General features: G+C 36.7%; 1 protein-coding gene across 4 annotated transcripts in view; it reads right to left on the bottom strand.

Annotated features, from left to right (window-relative positions):
* Positions 1-4,599: 4,599 nt before the first annotated feature.
* Positions 4,600-22,713, bottom strand: part of NXPH1 (neurexophilin 1) — a 145,912-nt gene continuing 127,798 nt past the window's right edge. For all 4 annotated transcript variants that reach the window (XM_068934953.1, XM_068934954.1, XM_068934955.1 and 1 more), the window contains one exon: positions 4,600-8,761. In XM_068934953.1, the coding sequence (XP_068791054.1) occupies positions 8,000-8,761 (762 nt within the window). In that variant the 3' untranslated portion in view covers positions 4,600-7,999. The remainder of the gene's footprint in view (positions 8,762-22,713) is intronic.

Raw genomic sequence — 22,713 nt, 5'->3', positions numbered from 1 at the left:
TTGGAGTTGAGTGTATTTACTATCAATGAAATGAGATTCTGTTATTGATTTCTTCTACATCTAAGCAAATCACTTCACTTCAGAAGGATTTCGGCACTTATAGGCAACAACTTTCTGTAGCTCAGTTCCCGGCCCTATGAATAAAATACCGATTTATTTTTTATGGCATACTTAATTCTTTAGCTGAGGATTAATGACAAGTACCATTACTGCTTGTTACTTAGTATTTCTAAATGAGTTCGGGCAATCATCTCATTAGTTAAATTTTAGTGAAATATATAATTAGAGATCTCATCCACTCCTAAGTGGAAAACATAGTAAAGTGGAGCACTACTAGCATGTGATCTAAAATGAGCAAAATGACTAAACAAAAAGTGGCAGAAAGAAAAAACAGATAAGCAAGGAAGGACGATAGGCACATCAGAAATCAGTCAGAAATCATTTCTCCAATGTGCCAGCATAATCAGTTATCTAGTAGTAGATCTAATTAATTTTCTAATGAAGTTCACAGGTGATTCATACACCTGAGTTTAGAAATATATTTTTAAAAGGTCTAAAGAGGAAGAACTGCAGAAAACATCAGTCTGAAGAAGCAGCTACCAAGGCATCTGAAAACTTCTAGCTCAAAACTTGAATGGCGAATGAGGAGAGAGCTGTAAAGCAGTTTGATTAAGGCTTGTTATCTTCCTATTAAAATTAATAGTGGAGAGCTCGTTAAAGGTCAACTTGTTCATAGTTTGAGACCTGAGAGAGACCTGAGTTGGAACTGTGAACATGGAGGAACTTCCTCAGAGGAAGATGATGACTCACTTTACCTTTGGGACTCCACCTGCAATATTGCATCCATTCATAGTGCTTAACTGCAAGAGAGATGGATGAAATGGGAGTTGTTTTGAAAGGACCAATACAGTTCTTTTGGAGTGATTGTTGCAAGGTGACTATACAGATAACACTTGAGCAATTAGCAAAATGATCTAAGTAGAGAGATGTTGTAAGATTCCCGTTAAAAAAGACTATCCCTGACAGTCAAGCTCTATTTCTGCTTCAACCATCATCAGCAATAATTCTAGAATCTAAGTGTAGCTGGTAGAATGCAACTTAGTCTGTTGAGTGCTGACAATAATAAAACCTGCTTGATTTTCAGAAAAATATCATCAGTGTCTTGAAATTCCTATAGGGACTTCTGCTCAAAACTGAAATGTTATTTAGACATTTTTCTCACTATGACTAGTACTGGGAAAAGCATCTGTCAAAAATATCACAGGAACTGGCCACTTATCTAAACAGAATATCCCTGCACATGCTGGTGGGCAGAGAATCTGAGGAAAAGTACTGTATTTTATGTATAAATTCTATATCTTTGAGGTAAAGACATATCATATATACTGAATCTTGAACATGAGAGTATTTTATACCATAGCTTTAAGTAATTTATGACTAGATAGTCTAAATCATTTATCTTAAAAAAATGTCACTATTGATCAAAATACAGTAAGTTCCAGTGGTATAAAATACCTATTAGTTTGTTTATTTTTCTCTAACAATGTTTAAAGTACCAATAGCACTAAAAGAATGTTAAGTTCTGTCTGAAGCCCCACTGGCACCTAATTTGTCTCCAGGTGATGTAATATGGGTCTTGGCAAGGTTCAGATCTCCCTAAGGAGAGGAGAGTTTTAATGCTGAAGAAGGAATTGTCCTGGGTAGCTAATAACAAAAGACTATGGTTTCCTCCTCTGGATCTCCATGTACCGTGCTACATTTAAGATGTTCGGCACAGTGCCACTTGGTCAGTCCAGAGCATTCACCACTGGAGGCAGTATGCTGCAATTTTTGAAATTTCCCTGCAATAAATTCTGGCTTTATTTTCAGGAGCTACTTGCTTTATGTCTTCTCAAAGTACTTAATTCCACCCAATAAATTCAAAGATGCTTCATAAATATGGCATAATAAATTTCACCACCACTATAGCTCTTAGATTCTTTAAGTATAAATATGGGGTTCTATTCACTCTCCATGGATGACCTCATTTTTCCTCAGGTTGCGTGTTTCCAGGTAGGTTTATCCATCTCATCTTAAGCACATGATCTATGATCATGTTATTCCTGCTTCCATCAACTCTGATTTAACTTGTTTTCTAGAAAGAATAGATCCATAAATAAACTGGCCTTTTCTGAGGAATTCATAGCCCTTCCATAAAATACTAAACAAATTATTTGATTTACTTTTCCAAGTGGTCAATTTTAATATTTTCACTCATGTGAATGAACTGCTTCACATTTATGAAATTTTTTGGTCCTTCTGATTTCCTGCTAACAATAAACAGCTGTTCATTTCACATACCGCTATAGCCATTCCTCAAAGCAATATCTCTACTTGCTACAGAGCTGAGGTGTACTTTAAGCAAGGAATAAGTCTTACACATGCTCCATCTTCCTAAATCCTATCTTTTGCAATGGAACTGAAGCTTTCTTATCAATAAAACCACAAAAGAAGACTCAAGTTTTCTTTTAAAATGAAATGTCCAGCACATGCAGGATGGGAGCAGCTGCTCCCATTATGGGACCATAATAAGGGCCATTATGTTGAATTTGTAATTTCCTTTCACTTATCTCACAACTCTTGACTCTATTTTATCATCCTATATTTTTATTCATTTTTTGTCTAATTAGAATTAAAGTTCAAGTGAGACATTAGTTTGGCCCTTATATGAAGAACCCACCAACAACTACATTTGTTTCTTTATCCCAAAGGTGAACTAAGTTAAAGGATTTAAAATACTATGTTCCATCCACTGCACATCAGTCTGAGGCTGAACTAGAGAACCATCAGCTATGCTCTTCAAATAGAATAAACAAACTGCTGAGGCCTATTAACGTTCTAATGAGAAAAATAAACTCCTACACAAAACAAGGTGGTCTCCTTATTAGTTTGGGTGATGATAATATTTTAGCTAATTAGCAAGGAATATAGAAAACAATGAGAAAGTTCTATTCTAACTGTAGGATGCAGCTACCCTTTTGGAGAGATCATGTTACATTTATTAGATCATATTGTCAAGCACATACAAGTGAACACAATATTCTCACAGTCCTCAGAATTTATTTGACCCTCAGATGTGATGGTTTAATTTTAACAAGCGCTTCTTTCACAATCAGCAAGAAGAAAAAAGGTGTTAATCTTATCCTGACTTTCTCCTTTCCTTAACCTTATATTAGCTTTTTCAAAACTATGTAAATTATCTAAAGAATTAACTCATCTGTGAATTTTAGTATAATTTCAATAAGACTCTGCCCATTCTTTAAAACGCTCCCCCTGTTTATAGGAAATAGTCTCTGCTTCCTGTGTTAAAATGTTTTTGGAAATAGTACTTATAGTCATATATGAAAACAATTGCAAGATAACTTGTCAAAGGGCCTTAAGTATAAATGATAATCAAGTTTTCAGCTTTTGAATACTTCACTTTTCATGAATCCCCAATTGATGCAGTGGAATAAGATGTTTTGCAAAGGGTCAGGGATGCTTGCAAAATATCCCTTGAGTAGTATTGAAGTAAAAGTATTGAAAAATAGTGTTTTTTGAGAACTGTGCACACTTTTGTTAAAACTAATTTTATTAACAACACATCTCAAGCTGATATATGTATGGTTTACGAGAACTCTGCAATATGCTGCTTTGAAATTTGGGAGTCTTGGCATCAAAACTACTTCTGACTGTTTTGTATACATATTTCTGCATACTCATGCAGGTCTTAGCTCAATGGAGTCTTGATGCAGTCATTTAAGGTCTCTGGCAATATTAGCTACATAGACAAGTACAGATCACTAGAGACAAAATTGTCTTTCATTTCTAGATATTATCAGATATAATTTGACCACTTCTGTCACAGAATGGCATGGAGGACCCACACAGTGCTAAGACTGCAATTCATTGTAGGATGATGAAGAATAATTGTTTAGATCAGATGCTCAAACTTTAGGTTGGTTTTGCTGTCCAAGTAAAAGCAGCAGACACTTGTAACCCCTGCTTTCCTCCATAATCTTCTTACATATTGTTTTAACAGTATCTCATGACATTCTTACAGGATTCCAAGTTACTGCACAGGACTCAGGGAATGCGTAAGGTTGTATTGATTTAATCACAGTAAAACTGCACTCTGATTATATACCTTGGGCAAGTATTGCTTAAATCTCTAGGTCAAAATGCACTAACAGCTCCCATTCTGCTCTTCTATAAATCGAGTTTCACTGTTTCTTGATTCACTGTAAATAGGTCCAGTAAATTTCAACAAAGTATGTGGTACCCTACTTTTTAAGCAAAGGAAACTTCAAAGACAAAGACTTTTTAAAAATGTAATTATTAGTTTGCTTATCATCCAAGTAAAGTTGAGGAAAAGGAGAGGAAAGGACAATATTTTATGAGTGACTTCATAAGGAGGGAAGAAAGTGTATTTTCTGTCCTGAAGTATTTTGATAAAACTAACAAGTCAAAGTCTTTCAGCTTTCCGTTGCTGTTTAGAACCATGATCAGTGAATTTGCAATGTAAAACCATCTCTTTCTCATATCCTGGATTCCTTTTGCACAAACAAAGATGCTGACATGTAAGTTCTATCACTGACTCATCCAAGGTATAGTTTAATATATTGATATTTGCTCAAATTCATGATCCGTGTATTATTGTAACAGGAATGGCTGGTTTCATTGAACTATCCCTATTTGTGATTTCTCTATATAGTAAAATAAGACACAAAACATTCTTTAAAAAAAATTAAAAAATTAAAAGTGAACAAACCCACTCTGCTCATTTCTTAAAAATAAATAATTCAACCTCCTTAAATCCTAATAATATACTTTACAACTATAAATATTTATTATGTCTAGAATTAGTGAGTTTAATGTTGCAACGTTTGCCTGGCCTAGCACTCCATTAAGGCATTGTTCATGTGCAAGACTGAGATATCCAAAAGTACAGTGTTTAACTGAATAAAACATATTCATATTCATTAAATTACCTTTTCACATGAGAAAACTAAAAGCATACATTAACAAAGTTAGCAAACACAAAATTTTTCCCAAAGAGATTCCAGCAATGAACTAGCAGTCTAAGTAACACATTATGCATTTTGATATTAGATCACTGTTTCACAACCAGGTCACCAGAAGAACTCCTCCAGATTCAAAGTCAAGAATGTTTATGTAGAACATTAAGCTCTTCAAAGGCTTAAGACTAAAACATAATATAACTGACTGTGAGAAAGACAGAAATAGTACCAGCTACCAGTTTGAAGGAGCAAAACCATTTCATGCTGACTAATTCCTTTTTGAATTACTTGAAATGTTGGTATATAAAATGATCAAGTGTATATATTTCATATAGTCGTGAGGATTTCCTTTTTTTTAAAGAAAATAATGAAGCTGTAGCAATAGTAGTATTTTACATCCACTTTTCAGAAATATAAATGAGAATATAAAGCGTGTAATGCTCAGTCATAATACAGATTGCTAATCATGTTTAACACTGGAATTCTACATACCATTAAATGGAAATTAGTATCCTATTGAACTCAATAGCAAAACTCCTGTTAACTGTAATGGAGCTAAGTTTTCAGTCTTGATCGTAGCAGAAATTCATGTTTATATTCAGAACAGTTACTTCTTATACAGCACAAATGATGAAACACTACTAGTATAATCACAATATCTTTTAGAGAAATAAAAAATATATATTAGAGCTCAGCATATTCCTGAATGAGATCAGAATCTGGACTGTATGGCTTGAACCATCTCTTTCTCCAAATCTACACAGGGTCCAGGGTCACAAGGTTCTTCTTGGGAATGTCACATGTAATGAAGCAATAATTCCCAGAAGCTTATTGGTTTGAAGGAGCCAAAGTAATGATAAAGCAGAAGTCTCCTCTCCTACTCGTACTTCTGTGGGAAAATATTTAATTGTTAATGATTTTATCCATTCAGTTTGTTTCTTTCTTGTTTAGGTTCTGCACATTTCAACAACAGAGGTCCACAACTGGAAATTGTTTCAAACTTCTCACTTCTTGAAACTTTAGTGAAGTGTTTGGTGGGACTTTAGAGAAGCTGTTCATGATGCTGAGTATATTTGGAAGCTGACCCATATCTGCATTCACAGCTTTGACAGAAGAGCACAGAGCCCGGGGTTAAGGGTAGGTGAGGGAAGGAAGCATTGCCAGGAATGATAATTCTGGAAGATATGAGATGAAATGCTGTGTTCTTCTTTGGGCAGCCTTCATTTAGGCATGGGCATGTTATGGTTGCTGGCTATCTTGATGCTGGGGGTAAAGCATGCCACTGTATACAAAAAAATATATAAAAGTGATCAGCTTTTTGTTTAGAGGAAGAAAGCTCCTTCATTCCAGAAAGAGAGATCAGTGCCTCAGAGGAGGCTAGAATTAAGGCAAAGGCAGATCCGCGTACACAGAGTGTGGCATCATATTTCCCCACTTCTAAACAATAGTGAATCATTTAAAATGAAACTCTGCTCCTGCAGTTTCTTCTCTGAGTGAGGGATTCCACTCAAATTAGCAAGACCCTGTGTGGTAATGAGACCTGCTTGCAAGGAACAGGGCCTGAGATAGTTTTATCTATCTACATTTATGTCTATATGTATATACACACACACTTACACACACACATATACATATACACTCTCAAACATGCATACACATATATATATATAAACATGTGTTCATATGCAAAGAAACAATATTGAAAACCGTGTCAGACTTTGAGTGCCATTGCCTTGTCAGAACCATTTAAACTACTATCTACACATTACATATTTAAACTCAACTTTAAGATTTTTTATTTTTATGTACAGTTCATTTTTTGTCTGGAAATAAAATATCTAAATACAGACAGACTGTAATGTTGTATATGTATAGCTTCCAACAACACTTTAGCTGAATAAATGCTTTGTACATAGTTCTGTCTTTTAATGGAGTTTACAGCTACATTGATAAAATGGATTCCTCATTTCTTCGATTGTTTTTAACCAATAACAAGCAAAGAGACAATTACAAGTTAATATTAATAAGCAGCTCAAATAACACTGGTTAAGTTATGTACAATACAAACCATTCATACAAATGAAGACTAGGATATTGAATTTGTTACAATATTTTGTAATAAAGATAAGACAGCCACTTACAACTTACATGTTCTCCGTCAGGCATTTTCCCTCTTAGTGATCACTTGGAGAGTTTTTAAGTAGCTTAGCTGGCCTAAACTCAACCAGGTTAAAGTAACTATAGCTTAAAGAGCCAGAGAAACATGAAACCAGAATGTCTGCCCACATGTAAATTCCAAATGTTTGCCCATCTTTACTAGTAGCAGGCTCGTTCCACAGAAAAAGAGCCACTTAACACCACCTTGAATGTGCCTACTGTATGCTGGAAAAAAAGTCACTATACTTTGTTGTGTTCATATAATAAGGAATACTGAACTCTAAACACACATTTTTTTCCCATTTTAACAAGCATTTACTCCTACAGTATTATTTACCAGTACGGCTACTCCAAGCAGTAGAATGCATGAGTGGGGATTATTGATTGGCATGTCTCAAGACTTTCAAAGAGATTTCCATAACAGTCTGTGCTAGAAACCATTCTCTTTCTAGTTAATCCATTTTGCTTGATGATAGGTTATTCTGAAACCTTGTGTATCAGACATTGAAAGCTCTCTTTACAGGAATCGCAATAGGTGTGAGCTGAAAAGAGTGTGTGTCTCTGTGTACATGTATGCTTTTATTTCAAATCCATAGTGAAATACAACTAGATTGGTACATGGAGCTGACCGGGCAAAAATTACATTGGATTGTTTTCCACTAACGTATTTGCAGCCATTGGACATCAGCAGCAGCGGGTAGACACATTCCAGGCAATAGATGTGGCCTTCCTCCTTGAGGTAACAGCCCTGTGATACGGCCTCCTTTGCTCCCCAGGCTTCAGTCTCAGACACACGTTCCTCCTCACCCTGACGGGAAGTAGGGTGTGTCACTGTGGTAGTTGTAATCAGGACACACCTTCTGTACTAGTTTATAATCTGTACTATAAAAGGAAATGTAAATACAGATTACTTTAAAGGGCTTGGAGCAGAGCCATGACACATGACTCTGGGTCTGCTCCTGATAACATGTTTTTGAAGGGTCATAGTTGCAGAGTGTGTTCTTGGTAGCCTTGTCAACCTTTTCGTACTCGATTCGACAGTTAAAGGACTTGGAATCTTTGGCATCAATCACTGTCTGTTGTGCCAAGTCAAATTCCACTATTTTTGTAGGGGGCACTAAGCTCACAGATACATTCCCCTGACCAGTGGAATTATGCCTGAAGTAAACACTAAACGTCCCATTGCCATGGTCAACGATTTTCCCCGTTATTAACAGATTTAGCTTCACAGTCTTGATGTTGGAATGAAAATCGCCCCAGCCAAACATTTTCTTAAATTTCCCAGTCTTGACAATGGGCCGTCTCTTTGCTCTGGGCCGAGGCTCTTGCAGGTCTGTGGAGTTCCTCAGCCAGTCCCAGAGGTCTTGTTCAGAATAAGTTTCTGGGGCATCATATCCCAGGTCCAAATCTGTATCGTTTTCCTTACCACGAAAAGTCTGTGACAGCAGTCGGCTGATGGACAAGTCTTTGCTACTTTCTGTCCATATGTGCTTTAGTGTGGATTTGGAGCTTCCTGATTTTAGAAGTTCTGTTTTTCCTCCATTTGTTAAATTTGCACAGGTAACCTGAAGAAGAAAGAAGGGAAGAAGAAAGAAAAGATATATTGAGATATGTAATATAAAATTCATCATTCTCACCTGAGACCAAAATGATCAGAATTCAAAATTAATTAGAATTATTTTCTTAGGAGAAATTTAATTATGTTTTCTGTACTTAAGCAAAACAAAACCGAAAAGTCTGTTTGCCTCTTCTTCCTAAGTGGTTATTATTTAATTCTCCTCTGCCAGTCTTTTACAATGGCCTCCTGAATTAATCCAGAAGATTCATTTTATTTTTCAGCCTAAAAGCTACTTCTGTTATGATGCCTGTAAAAAGTCTTCAAGCGATGAGCATGTAATGAAGTACTGCAGAAATCAAGGTATATAGCCATGTCATCTCATTTTCAGTTCTTTTCCTCTCCTCCGCTCTGTATGTGGTTTCCACCAGCCATTTCTCATCCCATACTGACATATGCATGCTTGGGTATTTTGTCTACACTGTGACTGTGTTTTCCTCCATGAGAGTCACATCCATTTATTTTTGCTGCTCCTAGATTCCACTGCCAGGGTGCTTTCTTGGTGGTGCCAGCCTGACCATGCTCAGAGCCCATGTCATTACAAATCTAGAAATATCAGTATAGATATCTTCCCCACTCCTTTTGTAAGTACATGTTGCTCTTTGTTCTTGACTGGGACCTTCAGTTACAACTACAATATATATATAATAGAATAATAAAAGTTTTAATGGGTCCTGCATCAATGGCACTAAACGTACAAGAGGAGTCACAATCTCTTATGGTCCCTTACACAATAGCTACTGATTTGCTTCATCTGTGTTTTGTATGACACGCATTTCTCCTTCCTCACTTCACTACTTTCTTCCCATCTTCCTCATTAAACCAAAGTGATCTGTGCAAGACACAACCACTTGTGTGTTTTGTGTGTTTCTAAGAAACAATTGAAAAAGTAACAATGAAAAAACCTGCAAATCACATTTTTAAAAAAGAGAAAACCTTGCACCAAGATCCTACAAAATCATAAACTTCAGAGATAGTTTCTCACAGAACTCATTGTCAGAGCAATTTGTCATATTTATTTTTTCTCTTTGCCTTTAATTGTGTGGAAAACAGAGAACAGATGCAGCCTCACAGCTGCCTAACGTGCAGCACTGGTACAGTTCTGACGGAGCGCAGCAGGGAGGCCTGGAATTGGCAGGGGGCAACGGCTGGAGGGGGCGGATCTGCAACACTCTTAGTCCCATGCCCCCTAAAAAACTCACATCAGACACATGCCACATTTTTTAACAGTTGAACTGCTCTAAAGCGGCCATCAAGTCTCTTATTTCTTTTTTCATGGCTACATAGCTCGTTCTGAATATGCATATTTTATGCCTCTGTGGTCTGGAGCTGAATTACGTGCCCCTATCATACTTGCAATTTTATCTTTCTCTTCACTTAAAAATGAATTGGGTGTATTTCCAACCCTGGAAACTCACTGGAAATCAGCTAGTATTTAAACCATAGCCCCTCCTTACTGGTACAACTGGAGGTATATGTCACAGTGGATATCTATCACAGCATGGCCTTTTCATTTCCTAACAATCACGGAATTGAAGCACACTTTCATTAATTTCAGTACTCTCTCAAGGTCAGTTGAAGGCGTATACATAAAATCAGTCTAAGTTGTTTTAACATACTGATCAGATAAGAGGTATACCATCAGCCTTTTACAGTAAGCAAATAGGTAAATAAATCTGTCACATCCCATGCTGTATCTTCCCAGTGCATTTCAGGTTGGTGGGCCAGTGAAGGTAATAGATAAAATATGGATTTTATTTAGGATTTTGCCAAAGGGATGACTTTCTCCTCTTTTGAATGGAAGCAAGGTTAATCACAGCCTAGCATTTTGATAGCCAGTTTGTAGCTACATCTTAGAATCAACACAGTCAGCCAGGAGAGAATCTGCAATGAAATGCACTGATGGTGCACTGGTTAATGAAGCAGCAATGAACATGTCACAGGGAGAGAAAAAGAGATTCAGAATATAATTTGGCAGCAGCATATGGGAAAGGAGCACAAAATAAGAGGGGAAATGTGGTTAAAAGGAAAACTGTGCCTGTCTAGCTTGAATCTGTCAGCCTGCTATGAATCTAAGCAGTTAACCAGCAGAGCTAGTATACCTGCAATCTGTAGGTAGGACACAAATTGCTTACCACTCTATTTTGCTTTGCTCACAGCTTTGTTTTCCTTTATTTTGCCCTTTCTGTATCCAATGATTTCCATGTCATAGGATTACTCTATAAATTCCCATTTAACAAGATATAACACTATAAACACCATTTAAAGAGAAGGTCTCTCGATTTTTAGCTTTTAGCTGCGTAAAACTAAACGCCCAGGAGAGGAAGTGAGTATTTTCTGGAGTACTTGCTCAGTGAGCCAGCATGTGTGCTTTTAAAAGTAGTATATCTCATGCAAATGGAAGATTCAGATTCCGTGCATGCTCTTCTGTTTCATATCTGACCTAACAAATGCAATTGATTGTTTCTGTCATTCACTTTATAATACCTGAAAGGCTTCTGGTCATGCAGTTAGCCCTGAGACCTCTGTCTGTGATTTTCAGTGTGGATAACCGGCTGCATTCATGATTAAAGGCCTGAACTTCCCCTTCTTGGTAAAGTGTCTATGTAATGACTAGAAAAAACAGCGCACAAGGGTTAATAAAAAAGCTCTAGAATTCATTCTTCACTAACATTTTCCAGTCAATTGCTTTTTCGTATACTGTTAGCATACTATATACTGTAGAAAATAGCTATGTGTATCCTCAGAGACTTTGCACACCCAATAATACAGAGCATTGTTGTGTAATAGAACTGCTGCAAAAGCAGCAGTTATTTTCAGATGAAATAATCCACAGTTTTCTTCCACCTCTCCACATTCCCACCACAAGGCTGTAATAACATGGGAAAGATCATGCAAATCCATGAGATTCTGTACTTGGTAACGTGAAAATTAGCTTACTGAAAACACAGATGAATTTTAGCATGAAAACCAGCCAATTTAAAAAGGCTAACGAAGAGCTAAAACATCCAGCAGCTCAAATTCTACAATGACTTTTTCTCTTCTTCCTTGAGCATATATGCATTTAATTCAGATACATACATACTAACCATGCGGATTAATTCAGCGGATTAAATCAGAATTGCCTTTTCTTCCACAGCCAAGTGCCACCCCCAGTCTGAGAATTATGGCACTGGACTGTTTACCTCATTTTCAGTAACAACACAACTCACTGGGATCATTCACATTTACACAAGATTAGGGTGAGTACAGGTATTGCTCCCTATATTTAGATTATATAAACTTACAAAGATGGCAAGTACCAAGATTTATATCTGTTTCACAGTACAAAAATAAGTAGTATTATTTCACTTTGGGTCACCTGAAGCCTTCAGGGTCCAGACTTAGATCTTTTACTGTGGATGTATACAGTGCCTGCCATGGTAGAGTTCTAACTATCACTGGTAGCTTTAAGCTTTACTGTAATGAAATAACAACGGTAATGTACGTGTGAAATGTTGAAAAGCTTTGCTCACCGCAGTGCAGTATATTAGTATTGTAAAAGGGCTGAGGAGGGGGATTTCCTCAGCAACTGCATAGAAGTATTTTTGAACGATGTCAGCACTGTCCATACAGAACAACAGTAAGGAGTAAAAAAGATTTAGAGATGCTATCCAAAGCTACAAATGTCGCTGCAAAAGCACTCAGTAAGTGTATTGGCCTGACCTTTGGTTCAGGTCTTGTATTTTTTAATGGAAAATACGAATTTCCTCTGCCTAGTAAAGCTTATTGATATAAAGAAAGTATAGGGAGCTTACTGCCTGGCAATTCTTTCCCCATGAATAATGACAAATCGCTGTTCTACTTCTTCTTTCACTTATAGGGAGGAGTGGAGACAGTGGTTGCACTGAATACAGTATCCCAGAGCTTTATTAAGAGAGACACAGGAATTGATCTCTAGTTCAGTTTTCACTCCATTCAAATGCAATACTCCAGTCATTCTGTATCTTTCTTTTGGAGGGTGAAGACATTTTTACGATGGTGTTTAACATCATTAGAGGTGTTTTAATGATTATATGTGTTTCTTTTAGGACTTCCTAAGGGATAGGCAGGTTATTTGCCTCAAAAACCTCAGAATTCTATTTAAAGATACTCAAACCTGAATGCTTAGTTAGGTTAAACCTGAATATTTGAAGCAGATAGCATAAAGTTGGACAGGGTTCTCAGGAAGCCACCAAGGCCTCAAGACATCATTTAGTACCTCTTCTCATCACAGTGTAAAATCAATGATAGATATAGTAACATTAAATCAGGGTTGATCAATTTGAGATCAAAAAAATAATCATTCAGAGAGGTAGAGAATGCCTCTTGATTTCTCATTCTTCTCATTTTATTCTAGCTTTATGACAGTTCATTACATATAATTACTGCATTGGTTTTGAAATTATGTATTTATTCCTCTAAATGTTGGACTACTTGAGGGCAAATGGAAATGTAAACAAACAATCTAATACTCAAGGTAAAAAAATCTCTCTCTTCAGGTAAATAACAACTAATCAAAAACAAAAAGTATTTTTTGCTGGCACAGCATGCTAAAAATTTGGCAGCACTGTGTTTGCAATATTCACTGCGTATAGGAATGTAGAATTTTCTTTTCTTGGCCAGATACCTCGAATACTGCATTAGTAAAAGAGGACTGAAAGATAAGTCTGCGAGTTGGACTATTGTCAAGTCAGGACAGTGCTAAGAAAATTTTAGTTGGATCCAGTTTGCCCACAATTAATCCTGTCTACAGATTGGCTGGAGGAAAATTTGAACTTAGCTTGCTATTATACTTTAATCAACTGTTCTTCCTATAGCTGTCTAAGCCATCTAAGAAGTTATTAGTGGCAAGGATAGATTTTATTCAGTGAACACTTCCAAACAAGAAAAAGCCAATATTCTACTAAAATTTGAAAGTAAACAAAGAAACTGAGACTGAAATTTGATGGAGACATGATTGTAACAGGAAGAGTAAAACACAGTGAAGGACTCACAGCTGTTGCAAATTGATACTTGGGAAAGAAAGGACAAATGCAGCAAACCCCATGTATTAATACTCCAAATAAAAAGGCCTCTCTTTTTTTTTTACTTATAAGCTTTTTTTGCTACATGATGAGAAGAAAATCAGCATGTGGATTGGTGAAGTCAATTAAAATATGCAAACTCTTCTCTGATGAATATTACAAATGGAACAATAAATCCTGATCTACTGTGTCAAATGAGAATGTAAAAATGGCTATGAAGGATCAGCCCAAAGCTTGATTTAGAAAAGTATCTGCTCTCCAACAGCAGCTGTAAGAGATGCCTGCAGAAGACCAAAACAGGGCAAACATATAATATTCCCCAACTGCCAGATATTTTTAGCTTCTTGAGCTAGATCTGGTTTCTCTGTATATTTTGGCTCTTCCATGCGTTCGTCCACTCTCCCTGATCCTCTGTAAAATTTTAACTTCCGTAATGTCCTTCACCAATGAGTTCCATGGCTCTCTTCCATCTTCCTGTCCATTTTGAATCCGGGTCCCGCTGCTTTCTTTTGAAATGGAAAATGGAAAATATAGTCTTTACCCATGTTCCCCACACTACTCCTTACCTTTTTATTGCTGCCATGTGCACTTTAAACATTTTTTCTACAAATATCAGCTTGGGAAAACTGCTGATTTCCAGCTACAAAAAAGGAGCCTGCTTGTAGACCACCCAGTGTAGGCCTCAGCTAGATCTGTTCATGGTTGCAAACAAACATTGATCACTTTTCCGGCCTGAAGAATCACGGCCCCCTGGGTCATACAAAAATCTTGTTCAGATGCCATTCCATATCTTTGAATATCCTTTTTGTCCTTCGCTGAACCGCCTCAGTTCTGCTATATATTTTTAAGAAGAGAAGACCAGAAATGCACACAGTCTTTAAGATATGGATGAACCATGGTCTTATATGGTGGCATATGGTGTTCTATTATTTGTTCACTCTTTTTTCTCTAGTAATTCATAATATTTTATTTGGTTTTGACCCCTAATAAGCACTGAACAGATGCTTCCATGGAACTACCTGCTATAACCCCAAGATTTCAATCTATTTTTACATGAAGGTGAGATTGATATTTTTCTCCATGTTCTTGACTTTACATTTATCACCATTGAATTTCATCCTCTAATTTACTATGTATTTACTGATTCTGGTAAGACCTTTCTGTGGTTCCTCACTTTTAGCTCTTATCCTTTCTACCCTGAAACATTTCGTGTCATCAGAAAACTTTCTCCCTCCCCTTTTCCAGATCATATATTGAACAGCACAGGTCCTCCCACAGAGCCCTGCAGAATTCCAGTGGTGACCTCCTTCCGTTACTGACCATTGAAAAAGAAGCATGTGAAGTTTTCAATAATATTTTGTAAAGAAATCACTTGGGATCATTTGTTTCAATTACGCATAAAAGATGGAATTTTTTATCACACAGAAACCTAAGGGAAAGCAAATTTTTTGGACTGTCTTTAAGTTGGGAATTTGAACTTGACACTATTACTGCAATATTCATGCAGATTTACCTTAGAGTTCATAGAGACTTGTTTAATGTTATCTTTGTTAATGTGCTCAACTCAGCTTTAAATTCTGCATTCATTTCTTGTTTTAATTTTTAGAGCTATCTTGCTTGTTCAAAATGGTCCTTCGATATAAGGAAAATGTGGCTACTTGAGCTTTTTTCATCTTTCACACAAGACAGGCTGTATAAGACCAGGACCTTGTCAAGTGATAAAAATTCAGTGGAATTTAACATCACTGGAATTAGAGAACCTATATCAACTGATATCTGTTTTGGGATTTGACCAAGAATCAAAGGGTAATTACAGAAGTGGTACCCATAGAAACATGAGGACACTAACAGACTAGTAGAGACACTATTTTGTGTAGGGATATTTTAATTCTTAGCAACTCCTGATCATCAAACATTAAGATATTGCAGTAGGCTGTTCTGCAACAGAAAAAGAATTAAGTAACATTCTTCACAGTGCTCTTCTACAAAATGTAAGTAGCCTCCTGAAAACTAATAGGTCTGATAATTTTCAGGGGACGTAAAGGTGATGCAGCACCTTCAGTGCTTGGCTTGCCATGAGAATACTTTACAATAACAATGTCAAATTTAGTTTTAGAGTCTCCTTTTTTCTCCCTTGAACTCATGTTGTCTGTGGGGTAAACTGGGCCATTGCCACAAGCCCTGTGACTGGTGAGTAACAGACTGATGAAAGAAAGCAGCCTCATGCCTCCATATTTTAAGAACGAGTCAGAACATATTCTGTGCCAGCCCTGTCTATGATCTAGAGTAAGAAGTACCTCACTTATCACTCGTCTGAAAGTTAGGTGTTAGGTCTAAACTATTCATCTAGGCTTACTCCATAATCAAAGGAGAGAGAGAAACAGAATGAACTACCTCATCTTTCTCCATTAGCTGTTGATGGACCTTCAAGGATTTAATAAACGCCCATCGTCTAAACGCCTAGGGGTATGTAAGAAAAATCAGACCTGTGATGCATGTCATCTATGAGTTTGTCAGGGTATTGTGGAGAGAAGGTAAAGGCTGCGGAATAGCAGGAATACAATGTTCACTCTATTTAATCCTTTTATGAAATTCTCTGTTACATTCAAGTTCACTACCCCCTATACATTTTATGAGCATATTTATCAGCACATTCAGGCGATGCTGTGCTACTTGTACAGCAAGGTGTACAGTCTTGGCAATACTGCCCTTTAGATGTAAGATATTTCCCTTCAGAAATGGTACAGCTTTGTATTTTACTGTTGCCTTTTGGATTTGATTTGTTCATACAAATCATTTTCACAGGTATTCAGAATCTGAGAAATAAGTCTCTCTTAGCCTGCTTTGTAGACTAGTGACTAGAACAAATGTTTAATGACCAGGCTTTTAAAAAGCATTTAGGCATCTAAAGATATAGATAGGCACTTGAAATCAATCAGACATAGACTGTGATTATGGAGACATTTCTTCTGGCTGCAGTGCCCTAACTGATATTTCTCTCTTTCTCCTTTTTCTCTACTTCCCTTTCCCAGTGCTGCCATCTCAGCTGTCACAGTACAGTTCTCTATAAAAGCCCATGACTTTCTTTTTCATTTTATAGACTTCCAGAGTGGAAAGCAGTCTTGGAGTTAAACATTCAGGCTCTTCTACATTCCTGGAGAAAGCTAGGCATTGGATCAGAAACCAAAACCACTAATCCACATCATGAAGCCGTGAAAAGTCAGCCAGAAAAAACATTCCACCCTTCTGGAACATAGGTGTGGAAATTGGCACTGCTGACACTCTTTTCTTTCAAAGAAGGGATCACATTGTCTTTATTCAAAAATAGAGCTCCCAGAGAACAAGGAAGTGGTTGTCATTGTCAAATTCATTTAAGAATTTGATAAAATTTCCAGGTCAGCCCAAAACTTCATGTAGTCCATATAGCATGTTTCCAACAGCAGCTAAAATTTGAATTTTTTACAAAGGACACGAAAGCAGGGACAAAAGTTTACAACACTTCCTCCAGAAAATCTATCCCATCCTCCAACCCTTTGCAGATTAGGGACCTGTCAAACTGGAATGGTTTCTATGTTATTTAAGAATTTTCAACATTTTTCTGAATTTGTCTGTCTCTCTGAAATTTCTAGCATCCAAAGCACCCTGCAACCAAGTATTCCACTCCTTAACTTCACATTGTCTGAGGAATCCTCTCCTCTTGTTCATTCTGAACCAGCAACTTGTCAGTGTCGTTTAATGCCACCTAAGTTCTTGTCCAGCAGGACACAACAATATCTAATACAGCAGCAGCATTTTTCTAGTGGGGATCAGCTTGGTACCTGGATTCTCAGGCCAGAGAGACTAATAAAAGTCTATAGCTCAGAACAGCTGGCATCAGGGGTGTTTTCAGGTGGGGAAAAAAAAAAAGAGGTGATTTCTGAGCTACAGGTTCCTCCTGAACTAGGTAGCTTCAAAGGTGATAGTAGGGAGATAGCGCTGGTTAACTGCTTTCACCCCTAGGTCCTTACAATACACCAAGGGCTAAATCCTAAACAGGTGCTAGTTGAGTATTATAGCTATATAATGACATACAGAAAATTCACTGAGTAAAAACACCTTTGTAACTGTGTTTTTGGAATACAATGAAAATGTATGAACTCTCTCTGCTGATGTAATTGACTAAAGTCAATTGTAAAACTCCCAGAGCAGCAGAAGGAGAAGTTTAGTGTGGTTTTATGTTGTTTGTTTTCATTTTCTTGTCTAGTAATATAATTATGGCAGAGTGGACGCTGTTTGGTATGTAAAACATGTCATTTCTCTTCCAATCTAGAAAATGTTACACTATTGCATATAATAGTCTGTGAACTGAGGGACCAACTGAGTTACAATACACTGTGAAAATTCTCATATTACAATTTTACAGCTTTCTGCTTTTCGCCTTAGAAGTGGAGCAATTCAGCCCAAATATTTCTAATGGTGGAGATGCAAGTGAATTTATAAAGATTTGGAAAGGATTGAAATGTAACTGTATGAAATATCCTATTAACTCCTGCCCTATGTTTTACATTTTTAGAAAGAATTTAAACTAAACTCTTGAAGCCTGCTGCCTATGTTGTCATTAAAGACTTTTTACTGCAGTGGATTATGACTTTTGAAAATTCACCCTAGCTCTGTTCAGCAGGGGATTAAATTTCCATGGAATAAATTAAAGTCGGTTTAAAAAGTCTAACAGAGTTTTAAGATCCCTGTATTACACCAGTATCACAGAGTACCGCTAACTTTGAAATGAAAGTCTAACTAGGTAAATAAATTTTGTCCAGGATCTATTGCTCTCATTCCACATTCTTATAAGCTTTCTTTTATTAATATTGGCTTGTCATTTTCTGCATACATGTGGAAAGTAATATTAAATAAAATTAGATTTTATATGAAAGGCCACAGAGCAACATTTTAATCAAAATTTGCACTGTAGTTTGCTTTACATATAACATACCCTGAATAAAATGTACTTTTCATATGGCTAGACACACCTGCAGAAAAAGGCTATAATGTGTTCTGTACTGGTTTAATGGAGGCTATCTCATTGCTCTGGAACGGGCAAAGCCACTGTGCACTATTAACAAGGTCTATTAACGTTACTGATTTTCTACATCCAGTTTCCAGTCATTCACTGTTAATGTAAAACTTTAATAAAATTAAAATTCTCCCATATTAATATTACCCAAATAGTTTATTACTGCTGTGTCTGACACCGTATTTTTCATAGAAAAGCACTAGAATATTGACACAACTGAGTCAATTTCCAAGGTGATTATTCATGAGCGCACTCTAGAAACTTGAAGCTGAACAAACCTATCATTTGAGGAGATTTAACTCCCACTGATGTTGACAGAGTGTACACTTCCACATAAAGAAATTATGCATCTGTATGAGATGTTCACGAAATACAAAGAAACGGCTTGCACAAGGATATGAAATTCTCCTGAAAAAGTAGTTTGCTTTCATAAAAATTACCTTTTGTTCACTATGAGTTTTTTAACCTTTTTATAAACAGCTGCCTACTTTAGAAGAGGCATTTTAAAGCACAGAGGAAGTAATTTCACAGCTCAGTAAGAATATGGCTCCTCCCTGCTGTTGGGTGTGCTTTCACCTTCGCCTTATATCTTTGCCAGATATGTGTACTGACTTGTCTGAAGTCTTTTGTGACCACCAAGACAACAAGGTTTTCTTTCCCTTGAATTTCAGTCAGAAGTATTCCCTTCCTAACTGAGTTTTTTAATAGTCATTGATTGTTCATTCATTCTGTCAATGGATATGAAAATCTATGAAAATCCATCTCTGAGAAAAGAGGTGTGCATCTTTAATGTTGTTCTGGTAAGGAAGGGAAAAGGGAAAGTTTAAGCAGCTATTCTATTGCAAGGATACTCACTTTTTACAGAGATTTGTTTGGTGATTTTGCCACAGTCTGCTAATTCTTACAGAGGTCTGCTCAGCAGGAAGCTGTGTGTGGGCACCAGTTCTGCTATGCAATCCAAATGCTACACTTTGCTTTTCTGACTATGACCTACAAAACCATGTTGCAGTACTCCCCAAGTACAGAGAACTCAAAGAAGCATGGATTGTCCCTTGGAAGCTAGGAGACATTGAGTGTCAGATCTTTGCAAGATCCAGGCAAAATTTACTCATGATCCAAATTTGAACAGGATTCCACTGCCAGCATTGATTTGCTCTGCTGAGACCAAGTAGGCTCAGAAAAAGTAATGCCCCCTCTCTTCTTACTCTACTGAGCTCTCTGTGGCTCTGACACATATCTACTATGCCAGAGTGAGGAGTAAAGTTACAGCGCATTATAAGGGGGTACTGTACACCTATTTTTGCACCTCTTGTAAATTAGTAATATTTCTTCAAAGTAATTCTTTGCAGCGGTTATCCCTAAACTTGCACAGATCCGTTTTTAGGTGTATGAACCTGAAGTAGATCCAAACAGACTTTGCAGGGGAACCTAGCACAACCAAATAAAACAGGTCCAGGTTTTCCAACAGGAAACGAACACTGCCATTGCTGATAGCTCGCTTAGAAAATGTAGTATTTTCTTTCTTTAATAGTATCATACCTAATTAAAAGCAAAAATTAATAGCCATTAGAATTAATTAAATTCCATATGTAAATGATCGACTCATGAGAGCCATGGTCCAATTGCTAGTACCATAAATAAGGTCATTAATTTAAATCAAGATGAAAGAAGAGTCCTTTGGGTTTTGACACATAAGTTGAAGCAGGTTATTCATTGTTAAGTTTTTCACAATGAAAGGAAAATCTTAGGGAGAAAATACATGAACACTGCTTCAGCACATCAGTTTCTAGGGTAATAAATAGAGCTTTGAATTTGTGGAGGACAGAAAATGAGTCCTCCCCTGTAACAAACAGTAGTTTTGATACATTGCTTTAAATGTCACATTATGGTGTACTGAATCAAGCTGAATACAGTTATTTCAGAGTCTGCTAGATTGATATATTTAGGGTCATTTTATGCTTGCTGACTTTTGCCAAGCACCGTCAAATTACAGAGAGACTTTTCCTTTTTTAACCAAAACCTGAGTACCAGTTCCGTAAACCCCTTAGAGACTTTTTTAGTTTTCAGAAAAGGTCTGAAAATTTCTGATTAGCAAGAAATATAAACTGAGCTTCTAAACAGAAACACAGGAGTCCTTGACCTCTGGTCATATTACTGTAAAGTTGATGCATTCTCCTCTTAGCTTCAGGTCAGCTCACCTCAGCTACTTTATTCATTATCATTGCTGCCATCTTGATATGGAACTGCATTTCTAGGCAGGGTGGCTGAAGGAAATGTAGTCTTTAAAGGCGAATAACTATGGAGTGCCCTACACCTATGAACTTTCTCCATATGCTGATGGCTGAAGTATTTTAAGTTGCAGAGTAACAGAATGACTGCAGGGTAATAAAGTAGTGATGGCATTATATTACCCTTTTCTACATAAAGAATAAAAATATGAAATTTATTATTCTGACCTTGCATCACAAGGACTTTTCAGGTGCGTGAAAAAATTCAACGGGCCTATAAAAACGGTCAAAGCACTTAAAGGGAAACTTGCAACATGTGAGGTGTTCTGAAGCTCTTTGAGATTTAAAGAAAACATTTTAGTCCAAAAATTACACTAGAATTCTTACAAGTTTAGGCTTTAGTATTTAACAGAAGCATGTTTTAGTGATACTAAGTTATAACAAATCCAGTCTTTCCAACAAAATGAGCCATTTTTAGTCCCAAATCTGCATGAATCAGCAAATACAATGGTACTACAAATGGCCAGGAAATAGGAAATTTTAATATCAAATTCCAGAGAGCCTTCATCTGTCAGTTTTGAGTAACGGTTCGAGTCCATTCTGCTTTGACCTCAGATCATTCTAAGCATCTCCAGCTTGGCCACACTGAATTATTTGGGTCAGTTTTGTCTGCAGTTCCATTGATACAGCCTCTAGCTTGCAGAGGATTTCAATGCAGTGACTCAGATAGAAATAGAGCTCATTGCCTTTCAGAGAATAAATGTTTCTTCAAAGACAGGGCAAGATCACAGTATATTAATTTATTCCTATGTCTGCCCTAAAAAAACAAATAACTTTCTTCCACTGTCTCATCCTCTATATCTGTGCAGCTGAGCAGCAGCACAAAACAATTTAACCTTAGCAAGTAAATTTCATTTGTTACCTGCCAAATACTGATACAAAAGATAACTATGAAAAAGCAATAAAATTCTCATTCTAAGGCAATAGGTAACATGCCTTCGCTATAATATACTTGCTAAATAACATTCAATGAACTCATAAAAGCATTTAATTTAAATATAAATGCTTCACAGTTCCATTTTTCAAGGAGTAAATGACACTTTTGCATGCACTTCTTTGAAAAGCATTAGCAGAAGAGACATTCTTTCAAAACCCACAGTTAGTGTTATATATTATTACTATTACTGCAATGCTCAGTGACCACCCTATGGTCAGGGTTATGGTCTATTAGAAACTGGAAAAACACCTGGTCACTGCTCTAGGGAGCTTTCTCATTCAAACAGATATGGCAAAGATAAAGCTACAAGAAGAAATAACAGTGATGTTCTAACTCACTTGCAGAGCTGGGATTTAGTACAGATCTCTGGACTTCTCATTCTAACATCATACCCAGGAGCTCCCAAAAAGACTGATTACAATAACTGGTTGAGATACAAAATGCCACCGGCTATTTTGAAAAGAATACATGTTCAAGGACACAAGGTCAGCTCAGAGTTGTGTTATTGAACCCACAGTGTTCACGACATCAAGAAGTCTGATACTAACTAGTAGAGAATTAGAAATCCTGATTTTCTTC

The sequence above is a fragment of the Struthio camelus genome, chromosome 2, assembly GCF_040807025.1.
Source record: "Struthio camelus isolate bStrCam1 chromosome 2, bStrCam1.hap1, whole genome shotgun sequence".
Lineage (NCBI taxonomy): Eukaryota > Metazoa > Chordata > Aves > Struthioniformes > Struthionidae > Struthio > Struthio camelus.
The sequence above is the reverse complement of the archived record's forward strand: the minus strand, read 5'-3'. Positions and strand labels throughout refer to the sequence as shown.